The 15,985-nt window shown below is 41.1% G+C and overlaps 1 protein-coding gene and 1 pseudogene across 16 annotated transcripts in view; both read left to right on the top strand.

Annotated features, from left to right (window-relative positions):
- MACF1 (microtubule actin crosslinking factor 1) overlaps nucleotides 1-15,985 on the top strand; it is a 341,407-nt gene that overhangs the window by 194,859 nt on the left and 130,563 nt on the right. For all 15 annotated transcript variants that reach the window (XM_082421741.1, XM_082421742.1, XM_082421739.1 and 12 more), the window contains 9 exons: nucleotides 452-590; nucleotides 1,255-1,448; nucleotides 2,675-2,837; nucleotides 3,662-3,745; nucleotides 6,842-6,949; nucleotides 7,136-7,234; nucleotides 9,095-9,247; nucleotides 9,554-9,642; nucleotides 12,560-12,695. In XM_082421741.1, the coding sequence (XP_082277867.1) occupies nucleotides 452-590; nucleotides 1,255-1,448; nucleotides 2,675-2,837; nucleotides 3,662-3,745; nucleotides 6,842-6,949; nucleotides 7,136-7,234; nucleotides 9,095-9,247; nucleotides 9,554-9,642; nucleotides 12,560-12,695 (1,165 nt within the window). The remainder of the gene's footprint in view (nucleotides 1-451; nucleotides 591-1,254; nucleotides 1,449-2,674; nucleotides 2,838-3,661; nucleotides 3,746-6,841; nucleotides 6,950-7,135; nucleotides 7,235-9,094; nucleotides 9,248-9,553; nucleotides 9,643-12,559; nucleotides 12,696-15,985) is intronic.
- LOC309641945 (cytochrome c oxidase subunit 7C, mitochondrial pseudogene) lies at nucleotides 9,649-12,553 on the top strand (annotated as a pseudogene). The gene has a single exon. The product of its transcript is annotated as a cytochrome c oxidase subunit 7C, mitochondrial pseudogene (transcript).

Raw genomic sequence — 15,985 nt, 5'->3', positions numbered from 1 at the left:
TTTTAATTAATTAATTTATTTTGGACTGCATTGGGTCTTCATTGCTGTGCACAGGCTTTCTCTAGTTGCGGCTAGCGGGGGCTACTCTTCATTGTGGAGCACCAGCTTCTCACTGCAGTGGCTTCTCTTGTTGTGGAGCACGGGCTCTAGGCGTGGGCTTCAGTAGTTGTGGCGTGCGGGCTGAGTAGTTGTGGCTCGCGGGCTCTAGAGCGCAGGCTCAGTAGTTGTGGCGCACGGGCTTAGTTGTTCCACGGCATGTGGGATCTTCCCGGACCAGGGCTCGAACCTGTGTCCCCTGCATTGGCAGGCGGATTCTTAACCACTGTGGCACCAAGGAAGCCTGCGAAGTTGATTTTGACAGTTACGTTTGGTGACTCTCTCTGTAGTACTCCAGGTCTGTAGCTCAGCTCTTAAAATGTGTGTGTTAATGGAAGTGATTTTATCCTCACAGGCTAAAGACAATCAGTGTTATAGTGCGTAGCATCCAGGATGCTGAACTCTTAGTGAAAGGTTATGAAATCAAGCTGAGTCAAGAAGAAACAGTACCAGCAGATCTCTCAGCTCTGGAGTCCCATCGGTCTACGTTACAGGTTGGTTGTTCTCAGTTCTTAGGTTGACTTAACATATCCATTGCTTGGGGTTAGCAGAGAAATGCAGTTTTGGATGGCATGACGCTGATTTAAGTTTGCATTTGAATTAGGCAGAATATCAAACTTAATATCTTTTGATGTGGGTCCAAAGAAGAAAGGATTGAGAAATATGTCTAGCTAGAAAGGGGAGATAAAGGACTATGCTTCTCTATTTATTTCTTCCTATTTCTCCCCAGTAAAGTCATAGTTTAATTGGATATAATCAGTGGTTGTGCTATAAGTTTGTAAATCACTTAGCTGTTATCTCCTTTGATTCTCACAAGCAACTCTGTGAGGTAGATAGAGAAGGGATTTTTATCTCTATTTACATATAGAATACCAAGATTCAGATTGGCTAAGTGACTTATCATGGTTTCATAGCTTATAAGCGGTAGAGCCAGGTTTCAGACACAAGTTCTTTGCACATTTTCTGTACTCTACTGGCTGACTAGTTTGCATGAGGACTGTGGAGGCATTTCTGGCACGAACAGTATAGAGTCTAGGTTCCGAATCACAGATGTAATACGGAGCTGGCTGTAGACAACGTCCTTGTTTTTTACCTTAGTCTGAGTCCTTTTTTAGCATGGAATATATTTAACCTGTTGCTATGCTTGTGTTTTTATAGCACTGGCTTAGTGATGCGAAGGACAAGAATTCAGTGTTTTCAGTTCTGGATGAGGAAATTGCGAAGGCCAAGGTGGTGGCAGAGCAGCTGAGTCGTCTGACCCCAGAGCGAAACCTGGATTTGGAGCGCTATCAGGAGAAGGGCTCCCAGCTGCAGGAGCGTTGGCACCGGGTCATTGCCCAGCTTGAGACCCGGTAAGTGGCGGCCCCGCCCTTTTCTTCTCTTAGGGTTCAGGAACCAGGTTTTAAACAAAAATAGAGTTATTTCTGTGTATGCTTGTTTAAAGGCAGGAATTGATAGGGAGGGGTAGAAATTAAGTGACAGTATACCTTCTGGACAACGTAAGTGACAGGAGGTTGGGACCACCAACCCCAAAGCAGTCCTGAGGCTTGCTTTTGGGGCACAGTGATGGTCCTATTAGCAGTGCCTCTCCTGTGTCCCTGGTCTTAACCCATTTAAGCCATGATGACAGTGGTGTCTTAGAATATAGACTGGAAAGGTGACTTAATGATTTTTTCTCAAGGACAAAACCTGAGTTCTAGCTCTCGTTTTACTAGCTTTGAATCTTTTTTTTTTTTTTGGCCGTGCTGCACGGCATGTGGGATCTTAGTTCCCCGACCAGGGATCGAACCTGCGCCCCCTTACAGTGGAAGTGCAGAGTCTCAACCACTGCCATGCCGGGGAAGTCCCTAGCTTTGAATCTTAATATGAGTTATTCATAGTGGGGCTTTGTAGAATTTCTTGCTTCCTTTTCATTTGCTGATTTAGTGGTTTTTATCTGTTATTCGAGCTCCTGCTTTTGATGACTGATTTGAGTAGCAAAGATAGGAAACTACCTATCTGAGGCTAGGCTAGTTAGGAAAATATATAGGAAGAGGGGTTCTAGAGACTCAAATAAGCTTGGATTGATTCTCTATAATTGAATTACTATCCCAAGGCTAGTTAGACTAACAAAAGTGGTATAAGAAGCTGTTACTGGAATTAACAGTCAATAACTACTATTTTTTACCCACTCCACCCCTACTTTTCTCCCCAAGAAATTACAGTGATTCATAAATCATAGCTGGAGTACTCTGACAGGTACTCTGTCACTAGGAGACAAAAGTGTACAGGCAGTGTATTATTGGCAACGTGGTAATCCTTGGCAACATAGGTGAAAAATTTGACAAGGATTATCATGGGATGCCAGGCCCCAAAGCCGATTCCAGGCCTAGCAGGGCACGACTGGTTTCTATTCACTTTTCACCCCATAGGGTAGTGGGTAAATGCATAGCTCCCACTCAGTGCTGCATTGCTCTTTCCTCAAAATAAAGATGTATCCTCTGTGGTCAAGCCCAACTGGGCTTGGAGGGAATTGACTCATTTACTTAATTGTATTTATACCAAGATATCTGATAGCAGTTTCCCTTTGCTTCTGCAGCCAATCTGAGCTAGAAAGTATCCAGGAAGTTCTGGGAGATTACCGAGCCTGCCATGGAACTCTCATCAAATGGATTGAGGAAACCACTGCCCAGCAGGAAATGATGAAGCCAGGCCAGGCTGAGGACAGCAGAGTGCTATCCGAGCAGCTCAGCCAGCAGACGGTGGGTGTGGCCGTAGCCGAGTGGAAGTTGCACGGGGGAAGCTAGCTCATCATAAAGAAGATGATATGCTAGCAATTAGCTTCCCTCCAATGTTAAGACATTCTGAGCTCCTTCGGAAAAGGGTTTAAGCAGGATGGTCTCTAGGTACTGGTTTTGCATTTAGGCCAGGTAACCTGTAAGGCCCCTTCCAGCTCTGAGTTTCTGTGAGTATATATTGAAAGCACTAGATGGGCAGAGTAGAATTATCTTGCTTTATTTCGTTTCTTGATACTACATTTTGTTTTGCCAGGATTAGAATATAGGGGAATGAAAACCCAGGGAAAGCCATGAGTGGAAGAAAATTATTTCATTCAAAACAGTTTTTATTTGTTGGTATTTTGGGGTTTTTTTTTTTTTGGCTCCCTCACTCATTATGAGAACTTGAGCAAATTACTTAGTCTCTTAGTATTCTACTTTCCTTAACAATAAAACAGACATAGTCCATTATTTGTTCAGCTGCCCTCATGAGGTTTTTGTAGTTAGGATTAAATGAAATGATACATGTAAAATACTTACAACGATGGTTTTCCGAGTGTGGACAACCAGAGTAGCAGCATCAGCATCACTTGGGGACATGTTAGACATGCGAGTTCCCAAACCTGAACCCGAATCTATCGAATCAGAAACTCTGGAGGTGGAAACTCAGCAATCTATGCTTTATCCAGTGTTCTAGGTGATTCTGATGCAGCTAAGGTTTGAAAACCACTGCTTTAGAACATGGTAAATGCTCAGCTGTTTCAGTGATGATAATGACAATGATAAGGTGGTGATATTTCGGTTCCCAGGAGCTGTTTGCAGAAATCGAGAGAAATCAGAGAAAACTGGACCAGTGTCAAAAATTTTCCCAGCAGTACTCCACTATTGTAAAGGTAATGCTACCATATCCCAGAAGGAACATAAATCGTCTCCAGGTTTTGGTTTTGGACAAGTAAGCAGAGCTCTTCTGCTCCATCCTTAGGTTAATGCAGCTGTGTGCTTCTCATGGCCACATATTTGGGGATGCTCAGAGAGGTACCAGACATCAGCTGAGATTTGAGGAGTCTCCATTTGGATGACCCACAGGCCTTCTAAACTTACTATGTGAAAAACAGAATGTTTGGGTTTTCTTCTCAAATATGCTTCTCACTATCTTGCATATCTCAGGAAATAGTGTCACCATTTTCCTAGTTGCTGAGGCAAAAAAAACCCCCAAGAGTCATCCTTAACTCTTCTCTTTACCTTAAACTTTATGTTTAACAACAGTCTGGGAACAAGTTGGCTTCATCTTCCTGTATGTCCCGGATCTGACTACCCCTCACTGCCCCTCGCTCCCCCATTTTCCTGGTTCACATCTAAGTGAAGAATCTGCTATAGCCTACTCCAGTACTCTGCGCTGCTCTCTTGCTTCTGCTCCTGCCCCCACAAGCTATTTTCCCACACAGTAGCCAGACTCACTTTTTAAGAACATACCACACATCACAGAAGCTCAGACACCATCGATTATAAGTCATATTATTTTATGCAAAAAGGGAGAAACTCCACCAATTATGCACATGTCAAGTAAGACATATTGCAAATTTTAGAGATACTAAACTGTGAGGGAAATGTGTACCTTACCATAGCTGAAACATGATAGATTAGATCCTGTCACTCTTCTGCTCAGAACTGTCTCATGGCTTCATATCATACTTGTACTAAAATTTTAAATCCTTTTGTGGTTTATGAGGCTATGCAAAATCTGGCTCCCCACTCCCTATTTCTCTGATAAGGTCTTTAAAAAAAAATGACCTGAGATTCTCATATATTTATTTGTTTAACATGTGCCTTCCCACGAGAATGTAAGTTCAAGGGGAGCAAGGTTTTTTCTGACTTGTCTCCCACTATGCGTGTAGCACTCAGAACAATGACAAGCACATAATAGGTGCTCAACAAATAGTTTTTTAAATGAATACATTTCTTCAGTTAATAACAGAAGACTTGGTGTCACAAAGAATTGAGTTCATATCCTAGCTTCACCATCTTCTAGGCTTAAGACTTTGAGCAAACACTTAGCCCCTCTGAGTTTCTGTTGCTATATCTACAAAATGTGAACAGTAAGTACCTCACTTGTGATTGCAAAGTGTTTGCAAAGATTAAATGGGATCATTTATACATAGGACAATGCCTCAAACTTAAAATACATTCAGTAAATGGTAGCACGTGTTTTTATTATTATTAATATTTTATTGTTACTACTACTATTTTTTTAAATAGACTGCTTACGGAACTCATTCAGTATTTTCCTCCTGTCTAGAATTTTCAAAGTCGACAACAGAAAGCAAGACATTCTAGGCAAAAGGAACTGCATAATCAAAGGCACGGAGGAATAAAATCCAATGATTATATGAGGAAATAGCAAATTCTAGCAATTCTGGTATAGCTAGAAGGTGTACTTTACTTGAGAAGCAGTGATTGTGGAAAATGAGAGAGGAGATTGGGGCCAACCTTTGAAAGGCCTTGTTCAGTTCCTTTGTCTTTACCATCTGTTGTTTTTTTTTTTTTTTTTAATAAGAAAGAGCTTAACGGTTTCTCAGAACTGACAGGTTATGGCCTGGGCAGCGTGAGCAAGAAGAGTGGCATCAGATAAAGCTGAACATGTAGACTGAGGGCTGGCTGGGGCTCACAGACATTTGGATTTTATTCTAAGAACATAGAGGAGTCAGCCAAGAAGTAAAATAGTAAGAAGTTAAGATAAATAATCTGAATAACATTTTATTTTTTCATTTTTTTATTTTTTGGATTTCTTTTTTTAATTTTAATTTAATTTTATTTATTTTTTTAAACAGCAGGTTCTTATTAGTTATCCATTTTATACATATTAGTGTATATATGTCAATCTCAGTCTACCATCTGTTCTTTTCTTTTTTTGGGGGGGGGTAGTATTCGCTTTATTCTTCATTGTTGCTGACTTAATTTGAGTCAGCACCATCTCTAAGCACATTCAACCTTCCTCAAGCTTTAAGTTACCAAGAGAATATAATTGCAAATTGTGGTTTGTGGGTTATCTCTCTCTCTTGGAAAATTTGCTTTATACAACCATCTGTTCTTGCTCCTCAAAACATGGTCTGTGAACCAAGAGCATCGACATCACCTGGTAACTAGTCAGAAATGCAGAATCTTCAGCCTGCTGAATCAGGATCTGCATTTTAACAGGATCCCCAGGTGAATGTTGATATTTGAGAAGATCTTCTCTAGGTCACTGAGAACTTTCAAACAGAGGAACGAAGTGGTCACCTTTTTGACTTAGAAAAGTTATGCTAGTAGCAGGACAGAAAGTAAATTGGAGGTGAGACTCTAAGCAGGAGAGTAAGAGGCTGTTGCACCGTCATGTGAGCTATGAAGAGGGCTTGGACCAGGGCAGTACTCTCAGGATTGCAGAGGAAGCGACAAGATAGCATGGCGACATGAGAAGAACGTTGGTTTAGGGACGGAAGACAGATTCCAATCCTGACTCTGTCGCTCACCCACTGAGTGAATTAGGGAAGCTCACTTCCTGTCTCCTGGCTCAGTTGCCCCATGTGTGAGATGAAAGGATGGGGTCAGCACACAACAAACTGCAAATTCAGGAGCAGCAAACTGACCCACAGGCTAAATCCAGCCTGCACACCTATTTTATATGGCCCATGAGAAATGCCTGTAAAAAATCAGAAGAATACCTCACGACATATGAAAATTATATGAACTTCAGCTTTCAGTGTCTCTAAGTCATGTTTTATCATAATACAGCCATGCTCTTTCATTTACTTACTTTCTATGGCTGCTTTCACTTGCAGTGGCAGAGGTGAGTAGCCATGACTGAGACAGTACCACTTTCAGGAAAAGTTTGCTAACCTCTATTCTAAAGGATCGTCAAAATGCCTTTCACCATTGAAATGCTGTGATGCTACTGCATGACAGTGTGAGCTATAAGCCCTGTGTGAACGTAGTTCAATGTCTTCTTCCCCCAGGACTATGAATTGCAACTGATGACATACAAGGCCTTTGTGGAATCACAGCAGAAATCCCCGGGCAAACGCCGTCGCACGCCTTCCTCTTCAGATGCCATCACGCAAGAGGTGAAAGGGTGGGGCAAGGACGTGTGCCGCTGTCCTCCCTCAAGGAAAGATTCGCTCATCGAGGCCTTACAGCTTGATTACTGTCGAGCGTGTGACTTCGTGAAAACTTCCTCTTATTGTCAACTATTTAAATTGACTTTTCTGGCAGATAACTTATCTAAATTGTTTTTTTTTTTTGAACCGTAGTTCATGGACTTAAGGACTCGCTACACAGCATTGGTGACCTTAACAACTCAGCACGTGAAATACATCAGTGATGCACTCCGGCGGCTGGAGGAGGAGGAGGTGAGGGCAGTGGGGTCCTAAATCATCTTGAAAGTAGAATGAAAAATCTTGAACCTCATCTATCAAGATTTAAAATGCACACATAGCCGATGACCATTGTTCACAGTAGTCATGTTCTATGAAGTCGCTGTGCACACTGCACCAGCAAATTCTTTTTTTTTTTTTTAACATCTTTATTGGAGTATAATTGCTTTACAATGTTGTGTTAGTTTCTGCTTTCTAACAAAGTGAATCAGCTATACATATATCCCCATATCCCCTCCCTCTTGCGTCTCCCTCCCACCCTCCCTATCCCACCCCTCTAGGTGGTCACAAAGCACCGAGCTGATCTCCCTTGTACCAGCAAATTCTGAATTCATGCATCCAGGGGAACACAGGTTAGGTTCCTGCCAGCTTCTGGTCACATCACAACATTTTTGTCAACGGGTAATGCACAACCTGGTTTTATGTGTGTTTTTATTTAAAAACACATTTTAAAATATATCTTACTGATTCACTAACATTGAACTCATGGCCGAGAGCAATATAACTCACACCTGAACAAAGCTTATTAAGTGCATTTTCTCCATAAGGCACATCACAGCCTTCTAGTGAATAATGAGGACTGACTGTCTTGTGTCTGACACTCCCACTTCCAAGTATCTTTATTACAGAAACATTATAAGCATGAAGAAAGGGATATGAACAAAGATCCTTAATAAAGCATAATTTGTTAAAGGGAAATAGTGGAAATATCCAAATTCCATATGATGGAATGCTATGAAGCTGTTAAAAATAATGAAATAGATTTAAATGAACCAACAAGGAAAGATATTTATAATATATTATTTGAGGAAAAAAGCAACTTGAAATACTATGTATAATTATGATTTCAGTAATAACAAAACTGTGTGTACCACAAAGGGACAATATGGGCATACAAACAAGTTTAGAAATATATATATACCAAATTCCTGGGGAAATGAGATTAAAGGAACATATATTATGAATTTCAGATTGTTTGAATTTGTTGTAATGAGTATGCAGTCTTTTTGTAATTATGAAGATCTTCTATGTCTTTGCAAAATAAGTTTCCACATATTCAATAACACTTATAAAAGAAATGCTGTTGGAAACATTAACCCATACCAACTTTTGCCCATGTAAATTAGCAAAAGACTTCCTTTCTGTCAGTACCTACCTCATTTAATCTCTGTAGATGTCCATCTCTTCATCTGTAAATCTAAGAATTATGAACATAAGTAAGATGCTATATGTGAAGGGCTTTTTAATTAATTTATTTTATTTAATTTATTTTTGGCTGTGTTGGGTCTTTGTTGCTGTGCGTGGGCTTTCTCTAGTTGCAGCAAGCGGGGGCTGCTCTTCATTGCGGTGTGCGGGCTTCTCATTGCGGTGGCCTCTCTTGTTGCAGAGCACGGGCTCTAGGCACACGGGCTTCAGTAACTGTGGCTCATGGGCTCAGTAGTGGCTCGTGGGCTTAGTTGCTCCACGACATGTGGGATCTTCTCAGACCAGGACTCGAACCCATGTCCCCTGCATTGGCATGCGGATTCTTAACCACTGTGCCACCAGGGAAGCCCGTGAAGGGCTCTTTAAAATCAGTAAATAATTATTGACTACCCATCACATATGAAAACAGCATGCTTTTTTAGAAAAGTGCTAACCTAGATATAATGAATTTAGCTATTAGTATCACCCAGGCGCTGGTGAGCATTGCTGTAGGCTGGGTAAATTATATTTAACTTGGGGTTATTTTAGCTATGATTTAGGTAACATTCATGTCTTTGTTTTAGGAACTCTGAATCAGGCCGGTGTAGTAAGACATTGACCAAGATACTGATTTTCTATTTTCTCTTCTAGAAAGTGGTAGAAGAAGAAAAACAGGAACATGTGGAGAAGGTTAAAGAACTTTTGGGCTGGGTGTCTACCCTAGCAAAGAATACACAAAGCAAAGCTACCTCATCCCAGACCAAAGAATCAACAGACATTGAAAAAGCTATTTTAGAACAGCAGGTGAGTAGAAGGTCCATCTGTCACTTCCTGGGTAGCATAATATGTGATTACTCATTAGGTGGAATAATATGTCACAATGGGCCACCCAGGAACAATTATGATCTCATTAAGTGTTAACTTCCAGGACTTAAAGAAACTTAAGACGTCATCTTATTTGTACTTCTGCTTTCTAGATCACTGTATATAGTGGTAATAATCATCTTACCTAAGCTAAGTTTTTCCCTAGGATTTTATTTTAAGTTATTTCAAATGATTTTTGGTTCTTTAATATCTTGGGTTCTGAAACTTTTTTCTTCTACTGCATAGGTTCTGGCAGAGGAGCTAACAACCAAGAGGGAACAAGTCTCTGAGGCCATTAAAACTTCACAGATCTTCTTGGCCAAGCATGGTCATAAGTGAGTATTAAATGAGAGATTACAGCACATCTGGGGGAACTGGATCTACCGGGCTAAAACTTCAGGTCATGATCAGAATTTGGGCTGGAGAATTCAGGGTGGCAAGAGCCAGATTATGAAGAGCCTTGTAGTTCATCCTGAGGAGTTTGCATTCTACCTGTTGGCTATGGGGAAAGATTTTGAACATGATTGGACATTGTTGATAAAGGTTTCTAGAACAGTTTTATAGAGAATGGATAGACATGGGGCAAGAGTAGAGGCCTGAGAGACCAGTTAAGAGGCTGTTCTGATAATATAGGCAAGAAACTATGAGAGATGGAGAGGGGACAAAGATTCAAAAGATAGTATGGATAATGAACTTACAGGGTTTGGTGACCAATGAAAATTATCAGATATAACTCCCAGGTTTCTGGCTTAGGCCACTGGGTATTTGGTGATGCTACTAATAACCAAGACAGAGAATACAGGAGAAAGTATGGGTTGAGGACGAAGGAGGCAGCTATAGTTTCAGACATTATGAATGTGAAGATCCCACAGGACATCAGAGGGTAAACTTCCAGTATGTATTTGGAAGTACCTGATACATTATTTATGCTTTATGTAGTTCCACTAAAGTTGTCCAGTGGGCAGCTTTATGTGTAAATTTAGAATTAATGAGAGACGTTTGAAGTGACAGAGATTTGAGTCGTTAGCATAGAAGAAACCATGACTGGATTAGCTTACAAGGGTTCAAGGGCTTCTCGGCCTATAAAGGAAGCCTTAGAGAAGTAAGAGGAAATTATGAGTGATACCTTAGAACCTAAGAGAGAACAGAGCTCCAAAAAGAAGGGAGTGGTCAAAAGTCAAGAAAAGTTAAGACTGAGACATGGCTATTAAATTTGGCGAGTTGGAAGCTTTTGGTGACTCTGGTGAAAAGCTGGGGGATGATGTCTGATTTAGAGTAATGGGGAGCACGTGAGGCATGGAAGGTAGTGATAATGAAATGAGACTACTCTTCCAAGGAGCTTGGCCATGGGAAAGGAGAGAAATAATACAGCAAATACTTAGAGCAGAATTTATGATCAAGAAGAGGTTTTGTTTTGTTAAAAGATCATGGAGACTTAACAGTGTTTATGGACTGAGTCTCAAGGACCGAAAGGGAGAGAGAAATTGAAGTCATAGGAGAGGGGTTGCAAAGGATGTAGGAGAGGATAAAATTTATCCATGGGTAGAAAGTACAACCTTAAACAGGAGTTGAGACACCTTTTCCTCTGAGGTCTGAGGAAAAGGAGATTAGGAAAGGTATGAATACAGATAAATATGCCAGAAGGCAAGTTAGAAGGTGAGAGAATTAGTGCCCAGTGGTCTGTATTTTCTCTTTGAAATAGGGAGAGAGGTTGTTTGCTGCAAGTTAGAGTGGGAGCCTCCAAGAGGATTGTCAGGAAGCACGGAAGTCCAGTAGAGGTTAGAAACCAGGAAGACCTCTTCTGTTGATACATGGTTTTGGAATCCCCCCACTAGATAGACTTAGGCTGCATGTGGGAACAGAGAAGTCCAGGGGTTTGGTTGATCTGGGACTGGAGTCTTGTTAGTGAGGAGAGAGTGCAAAGATAATAGGGAGTAATTGAGATGGTGGCCTGTGGGTCTGGACTCCAAAGAGAAGAAACTGGAGATAATGGAGAGGACTGATGGATTAAGAGAGATGGAGGAGTCAAGGAAGGTTTGGGAAATCTCAGTAAGCTGATGGATACTTGTAAGATGAATCACAGGATTCAGTCTCAAAAACACAGTGTGGAATGAGAAAAGGAATTCAAGATAGTGATAACTTCTGGGGAGAGAGGGATAGGAGCAGGGTTGGTGACAGATACACATGGGACTTTATCAGTAATGTGTTATGTCTAAGAGAAGGATCTGAAGAAAATTTGGTAAAATACTACAATAAAATTTGGTAAAGTTGGATAGTTGGGTAATGAGTAAATGAGAGTATATTTTATTCTTCTCTTTTGTCTCTTTAAGATATTTTGTTTTTAAAAGAGAAGAGGTGTAGGAGTAAAGAAGGAAAACTAGCCAGGTAGGATTATAATCAGAAGTTACAATCCGATAGTAGATTCTTGAAGTTTAAAATTTCAGAAGTGGACGGTCCTTGCACACAGGGGAACAAGGTCTTGAGGAAAGGAGTGCTTGGTGTGCTGCCGCCATTTCTTCCGCCTTCAGTTTCTGCGCCTTTCACAGGGCTTCTGACAGCGCTATGTTGGGACAAAGCACCCAGAGGTTCACAACCTCTGTGATCCATAGGAGCCACTATGAGGAGGGTCCAGGGAAGAATTTACCATTTTCAGCGGAAAACAAATGGCGGTCACTAGCTACGATGACTTTGTACTTTGGTTCTGACTTTTGCTGCACCTTTCTATATAATAAGACACCCACCGCTTAAAAAATAATCCATGAGACAGATACGAAGAGGAGCATTTTAAGATGTGCAGTCTCTTTGGAAAAAGGATCAAACTCTTGAACTCAGCATCCTAGATATGTTTGTAAATAAATTCCTGGCATAAATCCTTAAAAAAATAAAATAAAATTTCAGAAGTGGAATAATTTTAGATGATGGTAGCAGCCAAGTTTGCCATGTGTGGGTGGGGCTGAAGTGGCGTGGAGCACATTTGGATTGAGAAGGTCGCAGGACTACAAGCATCAGGTGTTAGATAATTGGTGACATGAGCATTGACATAACCAAGAATCATGGCTTGGTTGGAGATAGACAGGAAAACTGTGAGCTAGATGCCAAAGTGTTCACTGAGTACGGAAGAGTGACCAGATGATCATCATGAACAGTGATGAAGAAGAATACTATCCACGGTGGAGAAGGCATTTTGAGGCAATAGAGGAGAGTTTGGGGAAAGGTTTTTCTCTAAAAGAGCTTTCGTGCTTCATCTTCCAGGCTCTCAGAAAAAGAGAAGGAACAGATATCTGAGCAATTGAATGCCCTGAATAAGGCTTACCATGACCTTTGTGATGGTTCAGCAAACCAGCTGCAGCAGCTTCGGAGCCAGCTGGCCCAGCAGACAGAACAAAAGGTACTTTTAGTTTTCTCTCCAAATGTTGGAAGGGTATCTTCTGAACGGTATGACGGCAGCTTTGCTGATTGGGAGTCATGATCACTAGCTTTCCATGACCAGTGTGACTTGATTTTTAACCTCACTGTAGCAGCCATTTGTCTCGTGTTTCTTTACTGGGGTTCCACGATGTGTTGGTCAGTCAAAAATCACTAGAAGGTGCTTACGGCTAACCCGTTAGACCTGGTTCACTGTTGTGTGATCTTCCATTTTGTGGCAGACCACAGTCAAGGAGAACCTAAATGCTATATTATATCTGATCAGAAGGCAATAAGGTTACTCTGTGGCATTGTCAACTCAAAAGTTGATAGCCAAGAGTTCTGAATATTGGGAAGTAAAGGCTGTGAACCTCTTCCCCCCATACTTTTTTCCCTGTCTACTAAATAAATGAGAAATGTTAATTTCCAAAAGAAACTGGTGGATTAGCTGCACTGACTGAGACACTGGTTCCCCTTACCCATAGTCGCCCCATCATGTGACATCTTTACCAGTTCCCTCTCATGTTCATTTCCTGGACCATATGGAAATTGTTAAGTTCCTGCTGGTTGTCCTAAGTTCTTCCTGGATACTTGTGTGTATATGTAAACTTACCATATTATATACATGTGTCTCTGGGATATATATGTGTGTTTGCCTGCTTATTTCCTATGTTGTGAAGCAATGGCCAAATTCCGTGGGGCAGGCCAGAATTGAAGCTCTTTTGGCAATCAGATTTGGTCTAGATATTGCTCAAAATGATATTCATACAAAACATGCTGTGACTCTGGTCATGAAATTTGTGCAGCAGGGGCTAGAGTTGTAAAGACCACAGTGCAGAACCAGCTATGATTTATTTGAGAGCAGATTTCCAAAAAGAACGTGCTGGTTTAACATGCTCTGTGTGAGGTAGCCCACTTCTAATGGCTCATTGCTTCACCATATACGGGAGTACATGAAGAGTTTTAACAATTGCTTGCTGAGAACATTCAGTTCTCATTTTGAAAGGTGAAAAAAGGGGAGAAGGAAAGAAATAAAGTCAAGCTGCTGAGCACCACTCCATTGAGCATGATGTGTCCCCTGTTACCGTTTGTGTGTTTCATGTGAAGTACTGTTCTGATTAACTGACATCCTTGCTTACAAGTTTCACTAACCCTTTGGAGTTTAAGCACAAATGCACAAAGGGAAAAGAGGACGACCTGTTTGGGGTTCTTTTTTGCAAAAAAACAAACAGTCGCATGCTGGACGCTAACACCAAGCTTACACTGTGTGTGCGATACGGCTGAGCTGCCCCATAAGGCTCTCTCTCTTATCTGCCCAAGGCACACCCTGCAACCCTGGTAAGTAGAAGCCTTTTATGTTTTCTTTCGTCTTCTCCCTCTGTCTTTTTCTGCTTGTTGAGGTCAGAGCGCCCATGTTTGGTGGGGCCGAAATGAATTTCTCTGGATTATTTCCCGATACAGTGATTCCTGCCTCTCCTCCAATTACGAGGGTGTTAGAAAGAACAGTCTTTTCTCTTTGGCTGGACTCCAGGCCTTTTTTCAATACCAGCATTTCTGAGACTCTGCGAACTCATGGAAGAAATTAGAGGTTTCCCCAAAGAATCTTTTCCTTTGTCATATTGTCTGCCTCTGAATAGTCTTTACGTGGATTTTGTAAAAGGAATTTTTCATATATTTCAGAGAGTCACATGCCAGTGGGATTTTTCCTTCAATCTATAAAGACTAGATAACTTGTAGATTCACATAGCATACGTTTACCTTATACAAGTTAAACTCTACATTGTGGGTCAGAAAACAGAGGGAGGATGAAGAATAACACATAATATTTTAAGTAGTGTGGAGAATTCTCAGTTATTCCATTATTTGAACAAATACAGTGAGATGAAGATGCGACCCAGATCTGCTTCCTCATTTGCTGTCTGTTCTGCGTCTCCGATAGTGTGCAACTAATCAAGCTTGACGTCCTCAGGGCATGTTTTTAAAATCTGGGGGAAATAGGTTAATGATTTTAAGGATTTCCTTACTATTTATCAGTTTATTCATTTATTCATCAAATGTTTCTTTAACTGCTGGTACGAGTCCTGGACATCCACTGGGCAAAGTACCTGCTGTTACGGAGCTTACTTCTCACTGAGACAGAAATGAAATGCATTATATAGGAGGCAAGGAAGTGATTGGCAGTTACTGCAATAAGATCCTCCATGAATAAGTTGAGTTAAATAAGGATCAAAAAATAACACTGACTAAAAAGGGATAGATAAAAGCATGTATAGAAGACGAAGATAATGCACACTAACAAGAAGAAGTGGAAAGTTGGAGATTAATAAAAGTGATGAAGTGTTCTAAGTGGTAAAACACTGGAATGACTTAATTTCTGAATAACATCATATTGCGATGAAAGGCTTCAAAATAGGAATTCTTCAGAAGCTGTTTTCATGCTTTTTTGTGAGGGTAATTTTGACAATGTGTAAGGCTTGCCTTATTCTCTGTCCTTAGTACCTAACTCCTGTGTAAGATGCAGCTCTACTGTGCTTATCCTTCCTGCTCTTCTGGATCTGACTGGGGAGGCAGTATAATAGCTTGAGATTTAGAGTAAGATCTTGGTTTGATTCTGGAACTCATTCATTTTGTGACCTTGGACAAGTTACCTTATCTCTCTGTACCTCATTTTCTTATCTGCAAACTAAAAATTAAAATAATTGCTTTCATAGGATTGTTGTGAGGTTGTCAGTGCTTAATAAATATATTAAGTGCCCAACAAGTAGTAGCTGTCATCATGATGATTGTACTACCCATTCTAGCCTGGACTAGAAGAAAAGTTATTAGTGGTTCCAGAGTCAAGAGTCCCTAGTCTGCTCCCTCCTTGACTTGCTACTTCCAATTCCTAGAGCTAATTTAACTCAGAGCCATTGCCATGGGACACGTTAGCACTGGCCACCAAGAGTATGACCGCTCCAGTTGCTAAACAGCTGCCTGAGTAATATACACAGGGCCATTTACTGAGCCGCACAGCTGTTGCTGGGCTGCTTAAGTCTCTCTTCGAATCCTGTGGACCCATCGCGCTGAACTCATCGGCAGGGAGGTCCTACTTCAAGAGTCTTCTGCGTGGATTGCAACACTGAGAAGTTGTTGTGTGGGGTTGAATTCTCACTTTGGGGGAGCTGGTATGTGTCTGTAGGAGCCTTTGTGGTGATTTAGTCTTACAAATAGCTGTCCCCTCACTCTCACTGCTTGCTACTTTGTAGAGCTTGTCACTCAGATATGCTTAATGCT

This window comes from Balaenoptera physalus, assembly GCF_965194825.1.
Source record: "Balaenoptera physalus genome assembly, chromosome: 1".
Taxonomy (NCBI): Eukaryota; Metazoa; Chordata; class Mammalia; order Artiodactyla; family Balaenopteridae; genus Balaenoptera; species Balaenoptera physalus.
Note: the sequence above shows the minus strand (reverse complement) of the source record. Positions and strands in the feature narration are given on the sequence as shown.